The sequence below is a fragment of the Salvia splendens genome, chromosome 14, assembly GCF_004379255.2.
Source record: "Salvia splendens isolate huo1 chromosome 14, SspV2, whole genome shotgun sequence".
In the NCBI taxonomy this organism is placed as follows: Eukaryota; Viridiplantae; Streptophyta; class Magnoliopsida; order Lamiales; family Lamiaceae; genus Salvia; species Salvia splendens.
The window spans coordinates 16,308,146-16,326,451 of record NC_056045.1 but is presented as its reverse complement, the minus strand read 5'-3'; the positions used below and the strand labels follow the sequence as shown (position 1 = coordinate 16,326,451).

Below are 18,306 nucleotides of genomic sequence, written 5' to 3'. Positions count from 1 at the left end.
TTGGCTACTTGGTTAAATTGTGGGCTTTTCACGCACACTTTTCGAGGACAGAATGGAACAAAAGTTAGGGCTTTAAATGAACGAGGTGGGCTTTTCGAACTAAAATATTTTAAAGAGCTTTTGATTTAATATATATCGGTTTGAGCATCTTGTTAAGTGATGAAATGCTTTCTAAGTGTGACTGCCAATTATTAATTTTATTCCATGATGATGTGATATATATGCTTAAAGTGAAAGTGATTGTCATGTGTTGCGATGGATAGCTTTTTTAGTGGTTGTGAATTGCTCGACTTGTTTGATATGATGTGATATAATGCTCGACCTTGACAACAAAATGATTTGTGTTTCAAATACGTTTTATGAGAAAAATGGAGTTTGCAAAGGTTATGTCATGCTATATTTTGCTTTTGAGAATGCATATCTATTTGTTTAGCAAGGGAGTTATCCCTACTAGACCTATTATAATCGAATTCTGGTCTGACTAGGGAGTGAATCTAGTGGCGGATGCAGAGACTTAAAGCCGAGGGGGCAAAGCGAAATATAAATAACATATTAAATATCCTTAACTTCAATATTTTTTTGTAATAATAGAAATAACATATTACAATTCAAGTAGCACTTGCATCCGTTAATCGCGACAACTGACTTCTACGGGTATCTATATCTTGAAAACGTGTCAAGATTCTTTCATTAGAAACAGTGGCGAAGATGGACCTTTCACTGTATATCACCAAACTATCGTTCAACCATTCATCTCCCATCCTATTTTGTCGATCAGTCTTGACAATTTTCATATCTGAAAATACTCTTTCAACAGATGCAGTTGCCACGGGTAAGAGTAATACAAACTCAATCAAGTGATAAACTAATGGAAAAATTATATCTTTCTTAGTCTCTACCATCTTTCGAGCTAGGCCACCCAAATTTTCAATACCAATCAATTGGTCATCTTTTCTCATCACACCGTCAAATAGGACAAGTTCTTCAAGCAAAATTATACGTTCATTCGATGAGAAATCTTTTGGAAAAGACTAGCAAGATGAGTAAGCTTATTGGCATCAAAAGCAGCAAAGTCATTTTTCGGATCAAGACATACCATACAACGAAGCAAGTCTGTGGATGACTCGGAACAACGATTTTCCATCTCTTGCATAAGTAGGTCAATGACCTAATTGTACAAGCAAGATTAAGTATAAAAATAAATCTAATGTAATAACTTAATAAGATAGTAAATTTTATCAAATTACCTGACAAAATATTTCAATGCGGTAATGATGGTAGTTAGTGATGTTTGTACCATTCCTCATGCAAATCCGTTTTGGAGCAACATCATCCATTTTAGTGACCGTAATGTCATTTGCCCCACAAAAATTATCCACGTGTTGCAAGAAAGTATCCCATCCATCTTCTCGAAATGATCTCAAGCTTTCTTTAGCATTCTCAATCAAGTAAATCGCATTTAAAATATCTTGATCTCTTTCTTGCAAGGCACAAGACAGTGGTTGAATCATCCCTAACAATTTTTTCATCAAGATCATAAGAAATACAAATTCATATGTCTCCATTTATTTAGAAAACCTACCACTTTTCCCCTTGTTGCGATCTCAGTACCATCAACAAGTACATTTTGAAGCACTTCTGTTACCAAAGGCCACATACTTTCCAGACGAGTTACAGAGGCATAATGAAATCCCCACCGAGTGTCACCCGGTCTCTTCAAAGAAATTTCTTGATTTTTGCCTTTACCTGTTATAATTTCCATGTTCTACATCATTTGAACAAGTCTATCATGTTCTTGTCGAAGTCGATCGGCCCTTTTGCAAGATGATCCACATAATGTAACAATTAAGCCAAGATTAACAATTAAGCCAAGATAACTAAAAAAATCACAAACATATTGATTTGCCTGAGACACATCTACACAAACCAATTGATGCTGGTGGGCAAAACAATGGATACACCAAGCAGATAAATTTTCTTTTAAAATTAATGCTTTCAATCCATTGAATTCACCTCTCATGATTGATGCTCCATCATATCCTTGACCTCTCACTTTTGACAAAGACAATTCAAACTTTGCAAATACAGAATCAATAGCTTCTTTCAAACAAATTGATTTAGTTTCCTTAAAATGAACAAGGGCTAAAAACCTGTCTATTATCTCTCCTTTCACATTCACAAATCTTATAACAATGGCCATTTTCTCCTTTGCTGAGCAATCCCGAGACTCATCTACCATGATAGAAAAGAATCGATCTCCAAGCTCTCTCAATATTTCAAGTGTAGTTTCAAATGCAGAAGCCCTAACTACATCTTTCTGAATTGCCGGAGATGTCAGTTGATTATTTCCTATAGTATTTTTCAATATTACTTTACCAACTTCATCATGCCTCAAACCATACCATTTGAACATCTCAAGAAAATTGCCTTGATTTAAAGGAGTAGGTGACTCATCATGTCCCCTAAAAGGCAAACCTTGATTCAAAAGAAAATGAATAACATCAACATGCAGTCAAACAAAAGAAAATGAATAACATAAGTCACACTTTGCCCTTGATTCAAAAAAATTTCATATTCTACAATTACTTTGTTGTGTGAACTATTCTTATATCCAACATGACTATTGAACTTTTCAAGTGCTTTTTTCTAATTAGAAAACCCGTCAGTAGTAAATGATTAATCCCCCGGCGTCATAAAATCACGCTTGAAAAGAAAACAATAAAAACAATATGTGGCATCATTCAAGTCACTATATTCAAGCCAATCACGATCCTTGTACCAAACATCTCTAAAATGTCTATTGTCTTTTCATTGATGGGTTATTTGTAAATTGAGACCTTTTGGTTGACAAGGACCTTTAGCTACATATTCTCTACGAATTCGATCATGAATATTCACATCATAACTTGCAATTGAACTTCGTTTACCATGGTTAGCTTCAATTTCATCTTTATCAATTATTTGGTTTGAAACTTGTGACTCTTGCCCAATGCTAGAAGATCCACTTGAAAGTCTAGGACTTTTTGTCAAATATTTTTCCATTTGCTGATTTTTCTGAGAAAACAAAAGATATCACACAAAATTAAATTAATAATTAAACAAATAAAAATAATTAAATAAATACCCTGACCCGACTACACCCAACACCAATTCCATTCACTTTCATCAAAGAAAGTTAGGAACTACACGACAAACACTTAATATGCGGTCCACTACCCTCCTCTCCACACCAAATGAACTACTATTAAATAATCATTCCAATTCGGCAATCCCCAAATCCAAACCCCCAAATTCATATTATTCAGCAAAAATTCAAACTCCCTACTCCATAATTAAAAATTAATTCATTAATTCAGCAAAAGGAAAGAGAAGAATTGAGATTTGGGAACTTACTTTGCCGGATTTTAGGCGTGAGAGAGTGAGAATGGAGAGATTCAATCTTGATTTGGATTGGTTGCTTGGGATTGATGAACTGAAGAGCAGCGTCGCTGCTTACAGCATCCACATCGGTTGAGCGCAGCCGTCCGTCCGTCCGTGCTAGCGGCACAGCACCCGCTGCTCGTCGCTGCACTATTGCCGCTGGCACGGCGCTGCTCGATGCATCGAGCACGTCCGTGCCAGCGAGAAGCCCACGTGTCAGCCGTCCATTGGCCAACGACAATTTGATTAAAAAAAACAGATTTTAATTAAAAAATCTGATTAAAAATAAAAAAATATTTTCCCACTTCCCAAAAATTATATCCGTTTTCTACACACTTTTAATTTATTTTTCAATTTTTTTCCCCAAAAATACACATTTTCATCTATAAATACCCCCACTTCCACACCAAAAATTTACACCACACTACACAATTCTCATCTAAATTCTCTTATTTCTATTCTTACAATTCTCAATCTTTATTTCACTCACAAAAAAAAAATGTCCGGCTCCGGTGATCACTCCTCTGGCTCCCACGGTTGGAACCCTGATTGGTTCGGTTCACAACCATTTCCTAGTCCGGAAATGGAATATTCGGCCCCTCCTCAAACCCAAGGTTCGCAAGTTCTGGGTGGCTACCGGCCTTACCCGATCGACGACCAAGATGCCCCTGAAGGGCAATACGGGTGGACACCCGAACCACCCTTACCTAGAGCAGGAGGGAGAGGCCCCTCTCAAACTCCTCCTTTTCCTACTCGTGGTGTCCGCACCCCGTACACTCCGGGGGAGATGGGCCAATTATTCAAAGTGTACTTGTTAATCTCCGAAGATCCGGAGGTTGGCAAAAACCAATCTGGTGACCATTATTGGTGGCACATCTGTCGCCGGTACAATCAAAACCGGCCGGCTGGAACAATCGAGCACAACGAGAGTATGGTGCGCAATGCCATATACAAAGCCAACGAAGAAATCCAAAAGTTCCAGGGTTATTACCTCCAGGAAGAGCGGTCGGCGAGGAGCGGTTGGAGCGAGCTTGACATCATCAGTTCCGCCTTGGCGACCTACCAATCCATGAACTACAAGCCGTTCACGTACCTCAACATTTGGTAGGAGACGTATCGTCCTCCTCTAGCTCCTCCAAACGGTCGAGGTCGGTATCCCTATCCTGCGCCGGCTCCGAGGATGTGGCTAGCCAACTTGCCGGAGCTAACTTGGGTAGCCCCGACGCCAGCTCGAGCAGTTCCCAACGCCGGCAGCAAGAAAGGAAGAAGGCGGCGGCCAACCGTCGTCACGCCGCTACTCCATCCGCCCCTACCCTCGCTCCCGCTCCCTATGTGCCACCTCAACCCCCACCAACTCGTTGTGGGGGATTTTGGCCCAACTCAATTTGGCCGATAGGTCAACTATGACCCCCGAGCAACTTCGATCGCATGTGGCGATGATACAGGGTCTCCAAAGAACATTGGGGGTAGAGCTGGATGAATAGTCATCCACGGGGGTAATTTTTAATTTTAGGTGTTTAATTATGTAATTTTTAATTTTTAGCATTTTAATTATGTAATATTTAATTTTTAGTATTTTAATTATGTAATTTTTAATTTTTAGTATTTTAATTATGTAATTTTTAATTTTTTTTGTAATTTGTAATATTATTTCGGGTATTTTTAATGCATTTTAATTTTATGAAAATGTTTTTATTTAAATTGAATAATAGAATGGTGAGACCCTTGAGCTTGTCCTTGCGAAAGAGCACGGATGTGGGTGTTGTGCTCTTGCCTAAGAGCAGGGAGTAAAAGTGGAACCGGACCCATATCTGTGCTCGTTGGCAAGAACACGGATGTGGATGCTTTTAAGGTTAGAAGGTTGGAAATTTGCAATCTCTTTCCAAATTTTATATTAAATTAAATGCATTTTAGTTGTAATTGTTGTATCACGTATTGACTATGGAGTATGGACTGTGATTGGGCTTATTTATATTTGTGATTGAATGGGTTCAATTACTCTACAATGGGTTCAATTACTCTACAATCTTGAGCTTTAAATTCATAATACTTGCTTCAACAAGTTGACCCAAGTGGTTTCACATCCAATTAACCTCTTCTTTCTCAGACCTCAGGCGATGGAAACTATCGGAATTCGGAGGCGGAGGGGGCGACGTTGGAAAATTTATATCCCGGTCCATGTTAGCGGGTCGCCGGGGAGGGGCGATCGCCCCCTCATGCCACTGAGTGAGTCCCTAATCAGACTAGTGTACACCAATGGGGACCGTGAGCCGTGTTTTGGGTCGGCCGATCTAATGATCGAGATTGAGGCCACATTCTCATTTCACAGGATGTTGTTGATGTTGATGAGATTTTTGTTGAGGTTGATGTTGATGTTGATGTTGATGATGGGCTAGGGAGGGGAGTGACCCTACTATGCCGGATCATGGTAATCGAATTCAGGTCCTAGCAAGGTGCGTCCCTACTTGGACAAGTGTCACGACAGCCCATACTAGGGGTACCACAAACGCGGCGATCGTGACCGACATGCACGGATAACAATTTAAAAAGAACAACTTAATTAACTTAAAGAAAGGAAAACAACTTAGTTTAAAGATTTTAAGGTTATATTTTTTTTCGAAAAGACATAAGGTAAAATACTTTTAAAAAGGACAACGGGAAAAAAATTAGACTTAAGAAATACAACAACTAATAACTAAAGTAGAACAAACACTTAACTTAAATCTCGAAGAATACCATTTTCAAAAGACAACTTAGATACTTGTTTAAAACTCATCACCACCATACATGTTTAAACACAAAACATAAAGAAAAGATTTAGGTCTTGAGTCATAGTTCAAATCTTAGCAGCGGAAAAATAAGGTTTAAGGAGAGTCGAGGATAACGCTTATGTATGAAGACACAACGCATCCTAAGTACTTAAGCCAGCTCAACATCCACCGCAACTTCCCGCTCAACCTGCACATAAGAAAAATAATATGCAGGGCTGAGTACTTGTTGTACTCAATGGGCTCATGCCGAAAATATTTTAATAAGTTATGTCATCCATACCAGTGATCTCGAGTTTTAAGTAGTAAGAAAATATCACAAGAAACACAAAAATTCAAGTCTGGCCAGAAAATTTATCTCCCCACCTTTCACATCAATCCATCAATCACATCACAGTGCGACGAAAGTGTGGCCACACTATTCGCCCACGAGACCGGCCGACTTGCAAGGACGGCTCACGATCCCACCAGTGTACACAGCCTGATAGGGTTTACGGCCATATAGCCTAACGGAGTGAACTCATACGAACTAGGCATCAGGCACACAATCTCATAATAAAAACAACATGGCATGACATAACAGTTAAACCACCCTTATATCGCCACATAGAAATTTTCGGAAAAGTAAAGAGGTTTGAAAAGAAAGCCAACCTCGATCGCTTAGCAAATTCACAACCCAACTTATAGCAACTCTCGATCCTCGAGTTCACGAGTACACAACACCCTTGTCAACAACAACACAAGTCAGCCTTCCACAACAACGTTTTACTATGCATGTCCTATCGTTTTCTCTCAAATTCCCCAACCCAACATACGTCACAAAGGTGTAAAGACACACGTAACACATTCCAACTTATCACAAGTGATTTCAACATTTAAACACGTTCCCTGGACATACGTGCATCATATAATACTTTTAAACTTGAAACTAGGTGTCATTTTAACAAGGCAGAAAACTGGCTGAACTGCGCGACCGTTTTGTAAAAATCACTTTAAATTCACCCAACCTCAAAAGAAGCTAAATTTTGGTCACAATACAGAGGACACATTCAAGTTCATCCATGAAAATTTTCACACCGAAATCACGTCATTTAGTCAGTCATATCACATATTAAACTCTCTGGTCGGAACATACAATTTCTGACAGTATTGCACAGTTCATTTGAAAAATTTACCGTAATTTCATCCAATGCCAAAAAAGGCTGAAAATTTAACACGACTCGGAAGACACTTCAAATTTTCATATAGTTCAAGAATCACATTAATCGGAGGTCATTTGGTCATTCAAACGGAAAACGAAACATACATGGGGAGAACTCAAGTTTCTGGCAGATTTGCGCAGTCAACTTCACAAAAATATTAAAAACTCATTTTTCGATAAAAAGGGCTGAAAATCACACGAGACACAGAAAATACCTTCAAGTTTACTCAGTAAAAATTTCATAGTAAAACTCATTCGTTTGATGGGTCAATTACAGATCATAAGCCACTGGTCGTGCACCACAAATTTCAGATTCAAGTTCGTAAATAGGGTTTTCATCTTACATCACACAACCACCGATTTCTCATGCTCGAAAACACATAACCATGCTTGCAAGTTCCTTATACATATATTTGCACATAAACTCATATTATTCACCAAATATTCCAATCCAACAACACATGATTTCAATCAAAACACAATATCATCCAAGTTCTAACGAAAACACACTTTCCCCCGTTAAAACTTGCGATCTATCAAACCTACACCCACTACATGCATGTAGGACTCAAGAACATGTTTAAAACGGATAGGATGAGGAAAAGTGAACAATATACCTTCCTTTGACAAAACGAATCGGTAGAAACAATGGACGATGCGATTCGTCGGAGACTCTTGAAAATAAACTTCAACGGATTGCAATAACAAGAGTTGGATGGAGGATTTTTGGAGATGGGAGAGTGGGAGAGGAGAGAAGACGTGTGGGAGAGAATGAGGGAGAGGGGGTGGCGTTTTTTTATTTGAGAAAGGGGGCTAGGGTTTGTTTAAGTGTTTTTTTTTGTAGTATTAGGTTAAAGTTTGAAGGAATATTTACTTAATTATGGGGGAATAAAATAATGGTCAAATGAAATAAAAAGTCCCATAATTAAAAGAATAAAATAGGCATGTGGGAGATGAGGGAATTTTCGAAAACTCCATGTATACACAACAAGGAATTTATTTGGTATTTACTTGAAGGATATATTCATAAATTAGGAAATAAAAATAATGAATACATGGGAACAAATAAATTAAATCTCCAAGTAGGAAACATGAGGTAGTGGCCGAAAATTTGAGGAGGAATGCACAAGGAAATTATTTAAATCCCCAATTAAATAGAATAGGATTTAACTTAGGAAATTTCGTTATAGGAAAAAGGCTCCCATGAAATAGGTAACAAATAATTAAATTCCCTCAATGAAAAATAAGGCATAGGGGCGTGTGGGGTGGAGACCAAATAGAAGGAAAATATTCACATCCCCAATTAATTAGACATAGGTATTTATTTGAATAAAAAAGGATTCCACAAAATAGGAAACAAATAAATTACTCTCCCAAAAATTAGTGAAGGGGGCCGAAAATTATTTGGCCCAAATAGCCAAGGAAATATTTCAAATATCAATTCAATTAGAGTGAGGAAATAAAATGTGGCATGATTTAATTGGATTTGAAATAAAAGAAGGGAATCAATAAGGCACCAATTAAATCAAAGAAAAATAATTCATCCTCCTATTAAATAGGGGATTTTTCGCAACTCCCAAAAAAAATAGCTAGAGTTCGAATTTCATGTAGCATAAATTAGGGATAATTTGGTTTGGATTTAATTTGGATAAATATCCCAAAACAATTAATTAAATCCAAGAAGAGAATATTAATTCCAATAATTTTGAAGAGGCCGAAAATTCCAATGAATTGACTCGAACAAAAGTAAATGCATGATCCTATTAATTATATCCCCACATCGGAAAATGTTAAAATTATCAACCACTTCATTCCACATCACCCCACGATAATTATTTCACATAATTCACTTAATCACATAAGAACACAAAATTTCATAATTGAAATTTCAAATCAAATTATTAAATAAAAGTCACAAAAGTTTGGGATGTTACATCCTTCCCCTCTAAACAGAAATTTCGTCCCGAAATTTGATCGTCTCACATAAACAACTCGGGAAACTTTTGTTTCATTTTATCTTCTAACTCCCACGTGGCTTCCTCGGGACCATGGTGCTTTCACAACACCTTCACGGACCTAGTATAGTGGACGTAAGGGTCGAATCCCACAGAGATGGTGACGATTTGGAGTGATTGTGGTGATATTCTGGAAGGTTTGGTTAGCTACCACGCTTTGGATTGAGACTTATCTAGGCTGGAATTTAAGGTGGTACTCTACTGACTAGGAGGTGTGAGAGACGTTTGATAAGCAGTTGTGTACGTGAGAGTAGGGGACATTATGTCTCTGAAAAAATGTGTAAGGTACAGGATTACTATAAAAAGCTAAATGGAATATCAGAGGAAAAGAGGTAGTTAGGTGACAAGACTGACAGATCTGTAGGGTATAACGTGCATGATAGGAATATATCTGCAAAACAGTTGCTAAAGTGTGCAGGGAAAGTGTTCTAGTCAGTATGGAAAGGCTCGGACAACTCAGGTGAAAAGGGCATCAGAATGTTGCTATACTGGCCATTATGCATGCCAAAAAGGCTCGAGATGGAGAAGAAGGATTGCTGGGAAGATCAGCCACAAGTAAGGGCAAAAGGGTCATTTCGCGAAGAGAGTCTACCCTAAAAATCAAGGGCAAGCCTCCCTATAAAAGGAAGCCACTTAGAGAGAGAAAGGATCATCAACTTTAGGAAAAACACTCTTAGTTAGAGTAGTTCTCTCTCGGCAGATCAGTCCTTCAGCCTAGTCTTTCATATTCTCGTTCCTCGCCACAACCATGGTCACCTAAAGTTCCAGAAGTCCGCCGGAGATTCGCCTTCCACCGTTCCAGCCAGTTTATTCCGTAGTTGTAGCAGTTTCATCGCCCGGAGTGGCAAATCAATCTTTATTCGCTTTCTTAGTTAACCTTTACTTGTTTTCTTTCGTTGGATCTGCTGCATTTTCAATACTTATCATCCTTTGAAGTGTTTTGTTGAGATCCAAACGTTTTATGCAATGAATTGGTTTTTATGCATTTCTTTCTGTTCAAATCTGTTTTATTCTGCCTAGGTAGCTTAGATCTAATTGTTGCAGTAATTTCTAAGTGTTGGAAGCATGATTTCATTGGAGTTGTTCGATCTGTGATTTGTTAGTTCAGTGGCTGTTTAGATTTATTTTCCAGAAGTGTCTTAGTGTGAAATCCGAGTTTACGTTATTCTGCCACCTTGCATGTTACCCAGTAAGCGTAATTTCAGTTTCGTTAGTTTAATCTTTTGATTTGGAGTTTAGATTGTAGATCTGTTTTTGTGACGTTGTTAATCTGCATTTCTCGTTCATGGAACCTGAGTTGTTTGATTTGTGTTCAGACTTGTTGGAGAAGACAATGTCCACATCCAAATTTGGGACCACATTTACTTTTTAGTTACTTTTTACTTTTGTCCTTTACTTTTCCTTACTTTTCAGCTGTTACTTTTCAGACCTGTAGGCCTAGTCACCTAACTACCTCTTTTTCCTCTGATATTCTGTTTAACCTTTTATAGTAAACTAGTACTTTCCATATACTTCCTGAAAACCATGTTCTCCACTTTCCACGTACACAACCGCCTGTCACCTTTCCCACCTCCTAGTCAGTAGAGTACCACCTTAAATTCCAGCCTAGATAAGTCTCAACCCAAAGCGTGGTAGCTAACCAAACCCTTCCAGAATATCACCACAATTCCCAAAACGCATTCATCTTTGTGGGATTTGACCCTTACGTCTACTATACTAGCCAGTAGAAGTGGGTTGAGGATTATTGATACCAGGTTCAGGATTAGTAGGGACTTCCATACTGATCAGTAGGATACATCCTTGCTTTAACGACACCTGCACAAACCTGCTCTTTCAAATGGCGCCGTTGCCGGGGATGAATGGCGTTATTAACTGTTATTGTGAGTGATACTTTGGCGTATATACTGTGCATAATTTTTCTCTTTTCCTTTCGTTTCAGTTTATGAGCAGCAGCTCGGCTCCTGACCATCGGGGACCGAAGATACTCCAGCGAGGGACTATACTCGTGAACACTCATCCTGGCCTGTCAACAACTTTGTCTGACTTAGGTTCGAGTAGTGACGAGGAGCAATACACCATAGAAGGACCAATACCGGAAGAGATACCAAGGATAGAGGGAAACCCGAGAAGGATGGCCGCTCAAGGAGAAGAAGATCCTGAGATCGGGACGCTGAACGCATATACCGAGGGAGAACCACCTCAAGCCATAGTTGTGACCCCAGGGAAAACTGTCTGTGATGTGAAGCCTCATGTGATCGCAATTCTATCTACATACTGCGGGAAGAGTTACGAAGGGTCGTATGAGTTACTTCATGAGTTTTGTAAAATTTGTAGGGCACAGACAAGGCCAGCAGGAGCGACTGAGGATGATTATAGACTGAAGGCCTTGCCGTGAGTAGTGAAAGGGGAGGCTAACAGCTGGTTCATGCGCCTGCCCCCCGACTCCATTGAGAGTTGGGCTGATTTCAAGTCAGTATTCCTAGGCGAGTTTTTCCCGTCATCGAAGACAAGCCCGCTGAAAAGGGAAATAACTAGTGTGAAGCAAGGGTACGATGAACCTTTGAGCGATTAATGGGCGAGGTGTATGGACCATTTAGATGCATGTCCCAATCATCGCATAGCGGACATTGAGATACATAATACCTTCTATGAGGGGATGAACATAACAACCAAGGACCTGGCCAATTCGTCGTCAGGAGGAAGCTTCACGCAGCTACGGGTCAGCGAAGCGAAGAGGGTCCTAAGGAAACTACTGAGTTCGAAGAAGGAGTATGACCATTCAAGGGATGGATAGAACCGAGAAAGGGTTGCAAGTGCCTCGTCTACTGACCAGGAGCAAAAGATTGAACAGAAGATGGATTTGAAGATGAATGAGCTGAAGAAGTCACTCCTGAGCGCAATAGAGAAGAATACACCGCTGACTTTCCCAGTTGGGAACTACAAGGGTGCAGAACAGGGAAACCAAGAACCGAGCTATGATCAGCCAAACGACTCGGTCAGTATGGAGCAGGCTAATGCTGCCGGGTATTTTAACTCAAATGGGAATTCGATCCAAGGGAGACAACGGGACGCATCATGGAGGGATCACCCAAATTTTCAATGGGGAGATGGGAACCAAAATCAAAACCAAGGTCAATGTCAGAACCAATATAACCCCCACTCGAACCAAAACTCCAACCGTGGGCCAACAAACCCGGACCACCAGTTCAACTGGTCAGGAAGGAACCAACAATCCCAAAACTAAAACCCAGAACACCAAAACCCAAACCCTGTCTACATACCACCCCACCAGAGAAACTTCCAAAATTACCAAAATCAGCCGAATCAAGCACCCCAACACCATCAGAACCAAAATCATTTCCAAAACCAGAACCAGAACCAATATCAACAAGACCAGTATACCCCTCCTGGCCAGTATAACCAATACCCACCTAACCAGAACCAGCAACACTTCCAAAATTTCCAGCCCAACCAAAGTTCCCAGTATAACCAGCACCAAGGCCCAAATCAGTCACAATATTCCAACAAGACCAGATGATCCATGGAGGACATGATGGGAGAATTGCTCGCGTCGCAGCAAGGTATCAAGGGCGAGTTGCAATCCCACAACGAAGTAGTGCAGGGGATGCAAAATGCTCAGAAGGAACATAAAACGAACATGGATATGATGAATAGGCAGTTGGCCCAGCTGGCCAGTTCGGTGGGTGATTTGAAAGGAAATGCAGGGAAACTCCCGTCTACAGTCCAAATACCCGAAAAGGCGAATGTGAGTAAGGTTACATTGAGGTCAGGAACTACTTATGATGGACCTCGACCGAAACAACCAAGTGGAGAGCCGAGTGGAACTAAGATAGGGGGCGACACCATCTCAGTGGAAGAGCTTAATAGATCCATACCTCGGATGCAGGACCCATTTTTCTTGGGGAAGACGCCATGTGGAGGAGGTGAACCCGAGAACGTACTGGTCAGGAAGAAACCCCATCAAGAGGTAGAATCCAGAACGGAAGCTCAGTTCTAGAATTTGCCCAAGGAAGAATCTAAGGAGGTTGCTGAGGGACCGGTAGAGGAGAGAAAATGGGAGAAACCATTCCCTTTCCGCTTTGTTACAAAAAGAAAGAAGGAGAACCTGGTGGATTACTTGTCGATTTTTGGGAAATTGGATGTCACCATACTATTCCTCCAAGCCGTGAAGCTACCCCCTCTTGGGAAATTCATTAAGGACTTCATAGCCGGGAAAGCCCAGGAGGATGGGAAGATCATGGTGGAAGGGATAGCATCGGCGATTGTGCAGGAAAAACTACCACCCAAGAGAGCCGACCCAGGTATGTTCACTCTACCCATAACTGTAGGAGATGTAAAAGTCGAGCATGCAATGTGTGACCTGGGGGCATCTATAAATGTTATGCAATTGTCAATCTATAACCGATTGAAGGGAGTTAGATTGTCGAGTACTAGGGTGTTGATCCAACTGGCTGATAGGTCATGCATAAGTCCTGAGGGTGTTTTAGAAAATATGTTGGTTAGAGTGCATGATTTTACCTACTCTGCTGACTTTTATGTGATTAAAATGAGTGAGTCCGAGGCTAGGGAATCTAGTGGCATATTGTTAGGGAGACCATTTGTTAGAACGGCCAAGACAATAGTAGACATGGCTGAGGGGACAATTTGCATTGATTTCCATGGGGAGAAATTTACTTTTATATCAATGAGGCCATGAAGAAGCCTATTGATTCTGAAAACTTATGCTATGTTGATGTGATTGACCCCTTAGTCCAAGATTTTCTTGAGACCGAACTATTGCAGGAGAAACTTCAAACTTTAGATGTGTATGAGCAGGCTGACGTAGAAGCTGCTGCATGGTGCGATCTGATCAGTAGCCAAGGGTTGACTGATGAAGAAATAGAATGAGCGATCAAGGAATTTTGCCAGATTTCAGAGTTCATTGGAGCCGCAGGGGCTCAGCTACCAGCTAGTATAGAGGAACCCCTAGGGGGAGAATTAGAAAAAGAAGGAAAAGCTGAAAGAAATCCTCTACCCGAAGACACACTTCCACCCCAAGTCGAGCTGAAGAAACTGCCATCGAATCTGAAGTATTCTTTCCTCGGAGAGAACTCATATCCAGTGATCATCAGCAGCAGCCTTACAAAGGAACAAGAGGTGAGGCTACTGACTGTGCTGAGCAAGAACAAGAAATCGATTGGATGGAGTCTTACAGATTTGGTGGGGATAAGCCCCGACGTCTGCGTGCACCATATTAGGCTGGATGAAGGAGCAAAAGCTCATCGAGATGCTCAAAGGAAGGTAAACCCTAACATGCGAGAAGAAATATTGAAGGAAATCATGAAATTGTTGTCGCTAGGGATTATCTATTCAGTGCCGGACAGTGAGTGGGTCAGCCCGATCCACATGGTTCCAAAGAAGTCAGGAATCCAAGTCGTTCAAAAGGAGAGGAATGAGCTGATCCCAACGAGGCTAGTCACGGGTTGGCGAATGTGCATCGATTACCGAAAGCTGAACAATGCAACGAGGAAGGACCATTTCCCTTTGCCTTTCATCGACCAAATGTTGGAGAGACTAGCTGGTAAGAAGTACTTTTGCTTTTTGGATGGATACAGCGGATATTTCCAAATTTACATGGATCCTGAGGACCAGGATAAGACTACATTCACTTTCCCATTCGGAACCTATGCATACAGACGCATGCCTTTCGGCCTATGCAATGCTCCAGGTACGTTTCAAAGATGTATGATGAGCATATTCTCCGATCTAATTGTGGACTGTATAGAGATATTTATGGATGACTTTACGATCTACGGAGATTCTTTCGACTCATGCCTTCATCACGTATACATAGTTCTCGAAAGGTGTCAAGCAAAGAGTTTGGTTTTGAACTTTGAGAAGTGTCATTTTATGGTCACTGAGGGGATTGTTCTAGGACACGTGGTCACAGAGGTGTCAAGCAAAGGTGGACGTTATATCCAAATTGCCGTTTCCTACTGATCAGAAGGGGATAAGGGGCTTTCTGGGGCATGCCGGATTTTATCGAAGATTTATCAAGGATTTCTCCAGGATCGCCCAACCCCTTACCCGACTTCTTCAGAATGAAGTGGAGTTCGTTTTTTATGAGCAATACAAGGCTGCTTTCAACCTTCTCAAGGAAAAGCTGATATCTGCACCTATCATACGGGCTCCTGACTGGGACTATCATTTCGAAGTAATGTGTGACACCAGCGACTATGCAGTGGGAGCCGTACTGGGTCAGATGATCGATGGGAAGAGGTACGTAATTTTTTATGCATCTAAGGCTCTGAATCAAGCCCAGTGGAATTACAATACTACTGAAAAGGAGATGCTGGCAGTGGTGTATTCTTTCGAGAAGTTCCGGCCATATTTGTTGGGATCCAAGGTCATCGTATATACTGACCATGCAGTGATTAAGTATCTGATTGCCAAGAAAGAATCCAAACCCCGTTTGATCTGATGGGTACTCTTGTTACATGAATTTGATTGGGAGGTGGAAGATAAGAAAGGAGTCGAGAACAAGGTGGCTGACCGTTTGAGTAGAATAGTGCAAGATGGAAATAGCGAAGAGGTGCACGACAAGTTTCCAGAGGAGCATTTATGTGAGGTGATTTTTGAGGTCAGGAAAATTGACTGGGAAGAAGTGATGAAGCTTACTAGACAGTACGATACAGCAAGCGGGAAAGAAAAGGTAGGGCAAGAACCATAGTATGCAGACCTAGCCAACTACCTAGTGACTGGAGAGCTTCCAGAAGTGTCGAGTATTACCAAGGCCCAAAGAATGAAGATTAAGAGTGAAGAAAAATACTACTTTTGGGACGACCCCTATCTGTGGAGAGTGGGATCCGATCAAGTGATAATGAGGTGCATTCCTGACTCGGAGCAGCGGGATGTCTTGATCCATTGCCATTCGTTAGCATGTGGAGGACACTTCGGTCCTAATAAGACGACAAGGAAGATTCTGGATAGCGGCTTTTATTGGCCAACGCTCAACAAGGACGCGTACGAGTTCTGCAGATGTTGTGAACGCTGTCAACTGACCGGTGGGATATCTGTAAAAGATGAGATGCCCCAAGTTCCGGTAATTGTCTGTGAGTTATTCGACATATGGGGAATTGACTTCATGGGTCCTTTTCCTTCGTCCTATGGCAATTTGTATATCCTAGTTGCAGTGGATTACGTCTGCAAGTGGGTAGAAGCCAAGGCCACAAGCACGTGTGAAGCAAGGGAGGTGGCCAAGTTCCTCAAAAGTAACATTTTCAGTCGATTCAGAGTACCAAGGGCCATAATATCCGATCAAGGCACCCACTTCTGTAACCGCACCATCGAAGCCTTGATGAAAAAGTACGGTGTGCATCACAGACTATCAAGCCCCTACCACCCGCAAGCGAACGGGCAGGCAGAGATCTCTAACCGAGAGATAAAGAAGATTCTGGAGAAGACCGTAAATCATTCCAAGAAGGACTGGAGTATGAGGTTAGAGGATGCTCTATGGGCATATCGCACAAAATACAAAACACCCATAGGAATGTCCTCGTACCGAATCGTTTTTGGAAAAATGTGCCACTTACCAGTGGGAATTGAGCACCGAGCATACTGGGCAGTACAACAAGTGAATATGGATGCTACAGCCTGTGAAGAGGAAAGGAAGTTACAGCTCCAGGAGTTAGAGGAACTCAGATTGGAGTAGTTTGATTCAGCCATGTGGTACAAAGAGCGAACCAAATTGTGGCACGACAGGAATCTGAGGACCAAAGATCTTCATGTTGGGCAGAAAGTACTACTCTTCCAGTCGAGGTTGAAGCTCATGCCTGGAAAACTCAAGTCAAAATGGACAGGGCCTTATGTCATCACCACACTCCGTTCTAATGGAGCATTGAAGATTTCAGGGAGTCTTCCTAACTCTGAACCCTTTATTGTGAATGGGCATAGGCTGAAGGTTTTTAGGCCAATATTGATGTGGCTGTAGTGGATGAGATCCCACTGCAACCATATACTCAGGTTTCATACTGACCGGTAGGATATGGGGATTAAAATTCCACTAGGCTAGCTCCTTTAGCATAATGTACATATGCTGGCAAAGTAGAATCCCAATTTTCCTAAGGAAGATGTAAATATGGTACATATGTGATAGTTAATTAATTTGAACCTTTGCATGCTAGTTAGTTTTAAGAAAAACCAAAAATATTTTTCGGACCTCAAATATTAATTGGGAGTACGTACTGACCATCAGAATACCATTTTGGTGAAACTCCTATTTTATTTAAGTGTCCTTTTACTTTATTTCTAATCTAGGAAATATAGAGGGAAATCATTAAGGGACGAATTTGAATTTGTGGACTTTTTGCAGCTTTTGCAGGGTGGCAGCGGCTGGAAGGGGCGCGTGAGCAGAGAGAGTGGACACGCCGACCAATCAGGAGTCAGTATTCTCAACTGCCTCTCCCTAGAAACGACGCGATTTGGAACCGCCTATAACCGGTCGCAAACCCACAACTGCCATATTCCAACCCATAACCAGCCGTCTCCCCCATTTCTCACTTCACAATTTCACTCTGCAAATTTTTTTCTCTTTGCAAAATTTCCACCGTCACTCCACAAACACCAACCCCCACATTATACCTGGAATTTCACAGATCTAAGCCATGGGAAAGAAAGCATGGGCAACAAAAATCAAACCCACTTCAAACCGCCGGGAAGAGGTCCCAAAAACACAACAGCCGCGAGAAGAACCACCGTCCACCCAACCACTGCCGAACCCACAACCATCAGAGTCAGCTCCGCAAGCACCAGCGATGATCTCTTTAGACGCAATGGCGGAGTTTCTTAGGCTGCAAGATCCGACCAGAAATTGGGCGGCGGAGTTGGCAAATTTCAGCCGAAT

The 18,306-nt window shown here is 41.2% G+C and overlaps 1 protein-coding gene across 1 annotated transcript; it reads right to left on the bottom strand.

Annotated features, from left to right (window-relative positions):
• Positions 1–608: 608 nt before the first annotated feature.
• Positions 609–3,042, bottom strand: LOC121764253. The gene is made up of 6 exons (XM_042160306.1): positions 2,856–3,042; positions 2,014–2,475; positions 1,612–1,746; positions 1,248–1,513; positions 1,097–1,168; positions 609–1,031 (listed from the first exon to the last, which is right to left on the bottom strand). Exons 1-6 carry the CDS (start codon positions 3,040–3,042, stop codon positions 609–611), a joined length of 1,545 nt encoding a protein of 514 aa, XP_042016240.1.
• Between the last annotated feature and the right edge of the window lie 15,264 nt (positions 3,043–18,306).

Coding starts and splice junctions, on each gene's coding strand:
- LOC121764253 (XM_042160306.1), bottom strand. CDS start 3,042: ATGGAAAAATATTTGACAAAAAGTCCTAGACTTTCAAGTGGATCTTCT. Junction 1,169..1,247: donor GCATTGAAATATTTTGTCAG/GTAATTTGATAA, acceptor TTGTACAATTAG/GTCATTGACCTACTTATGCA. Junction 1,032..1,096: donor CAGACTTGCTTCGTTGTATG/GTATGTCTTGAT, acceptor TCATCTTGCTAG/TCTTTTCCAAAAGATTTCTC.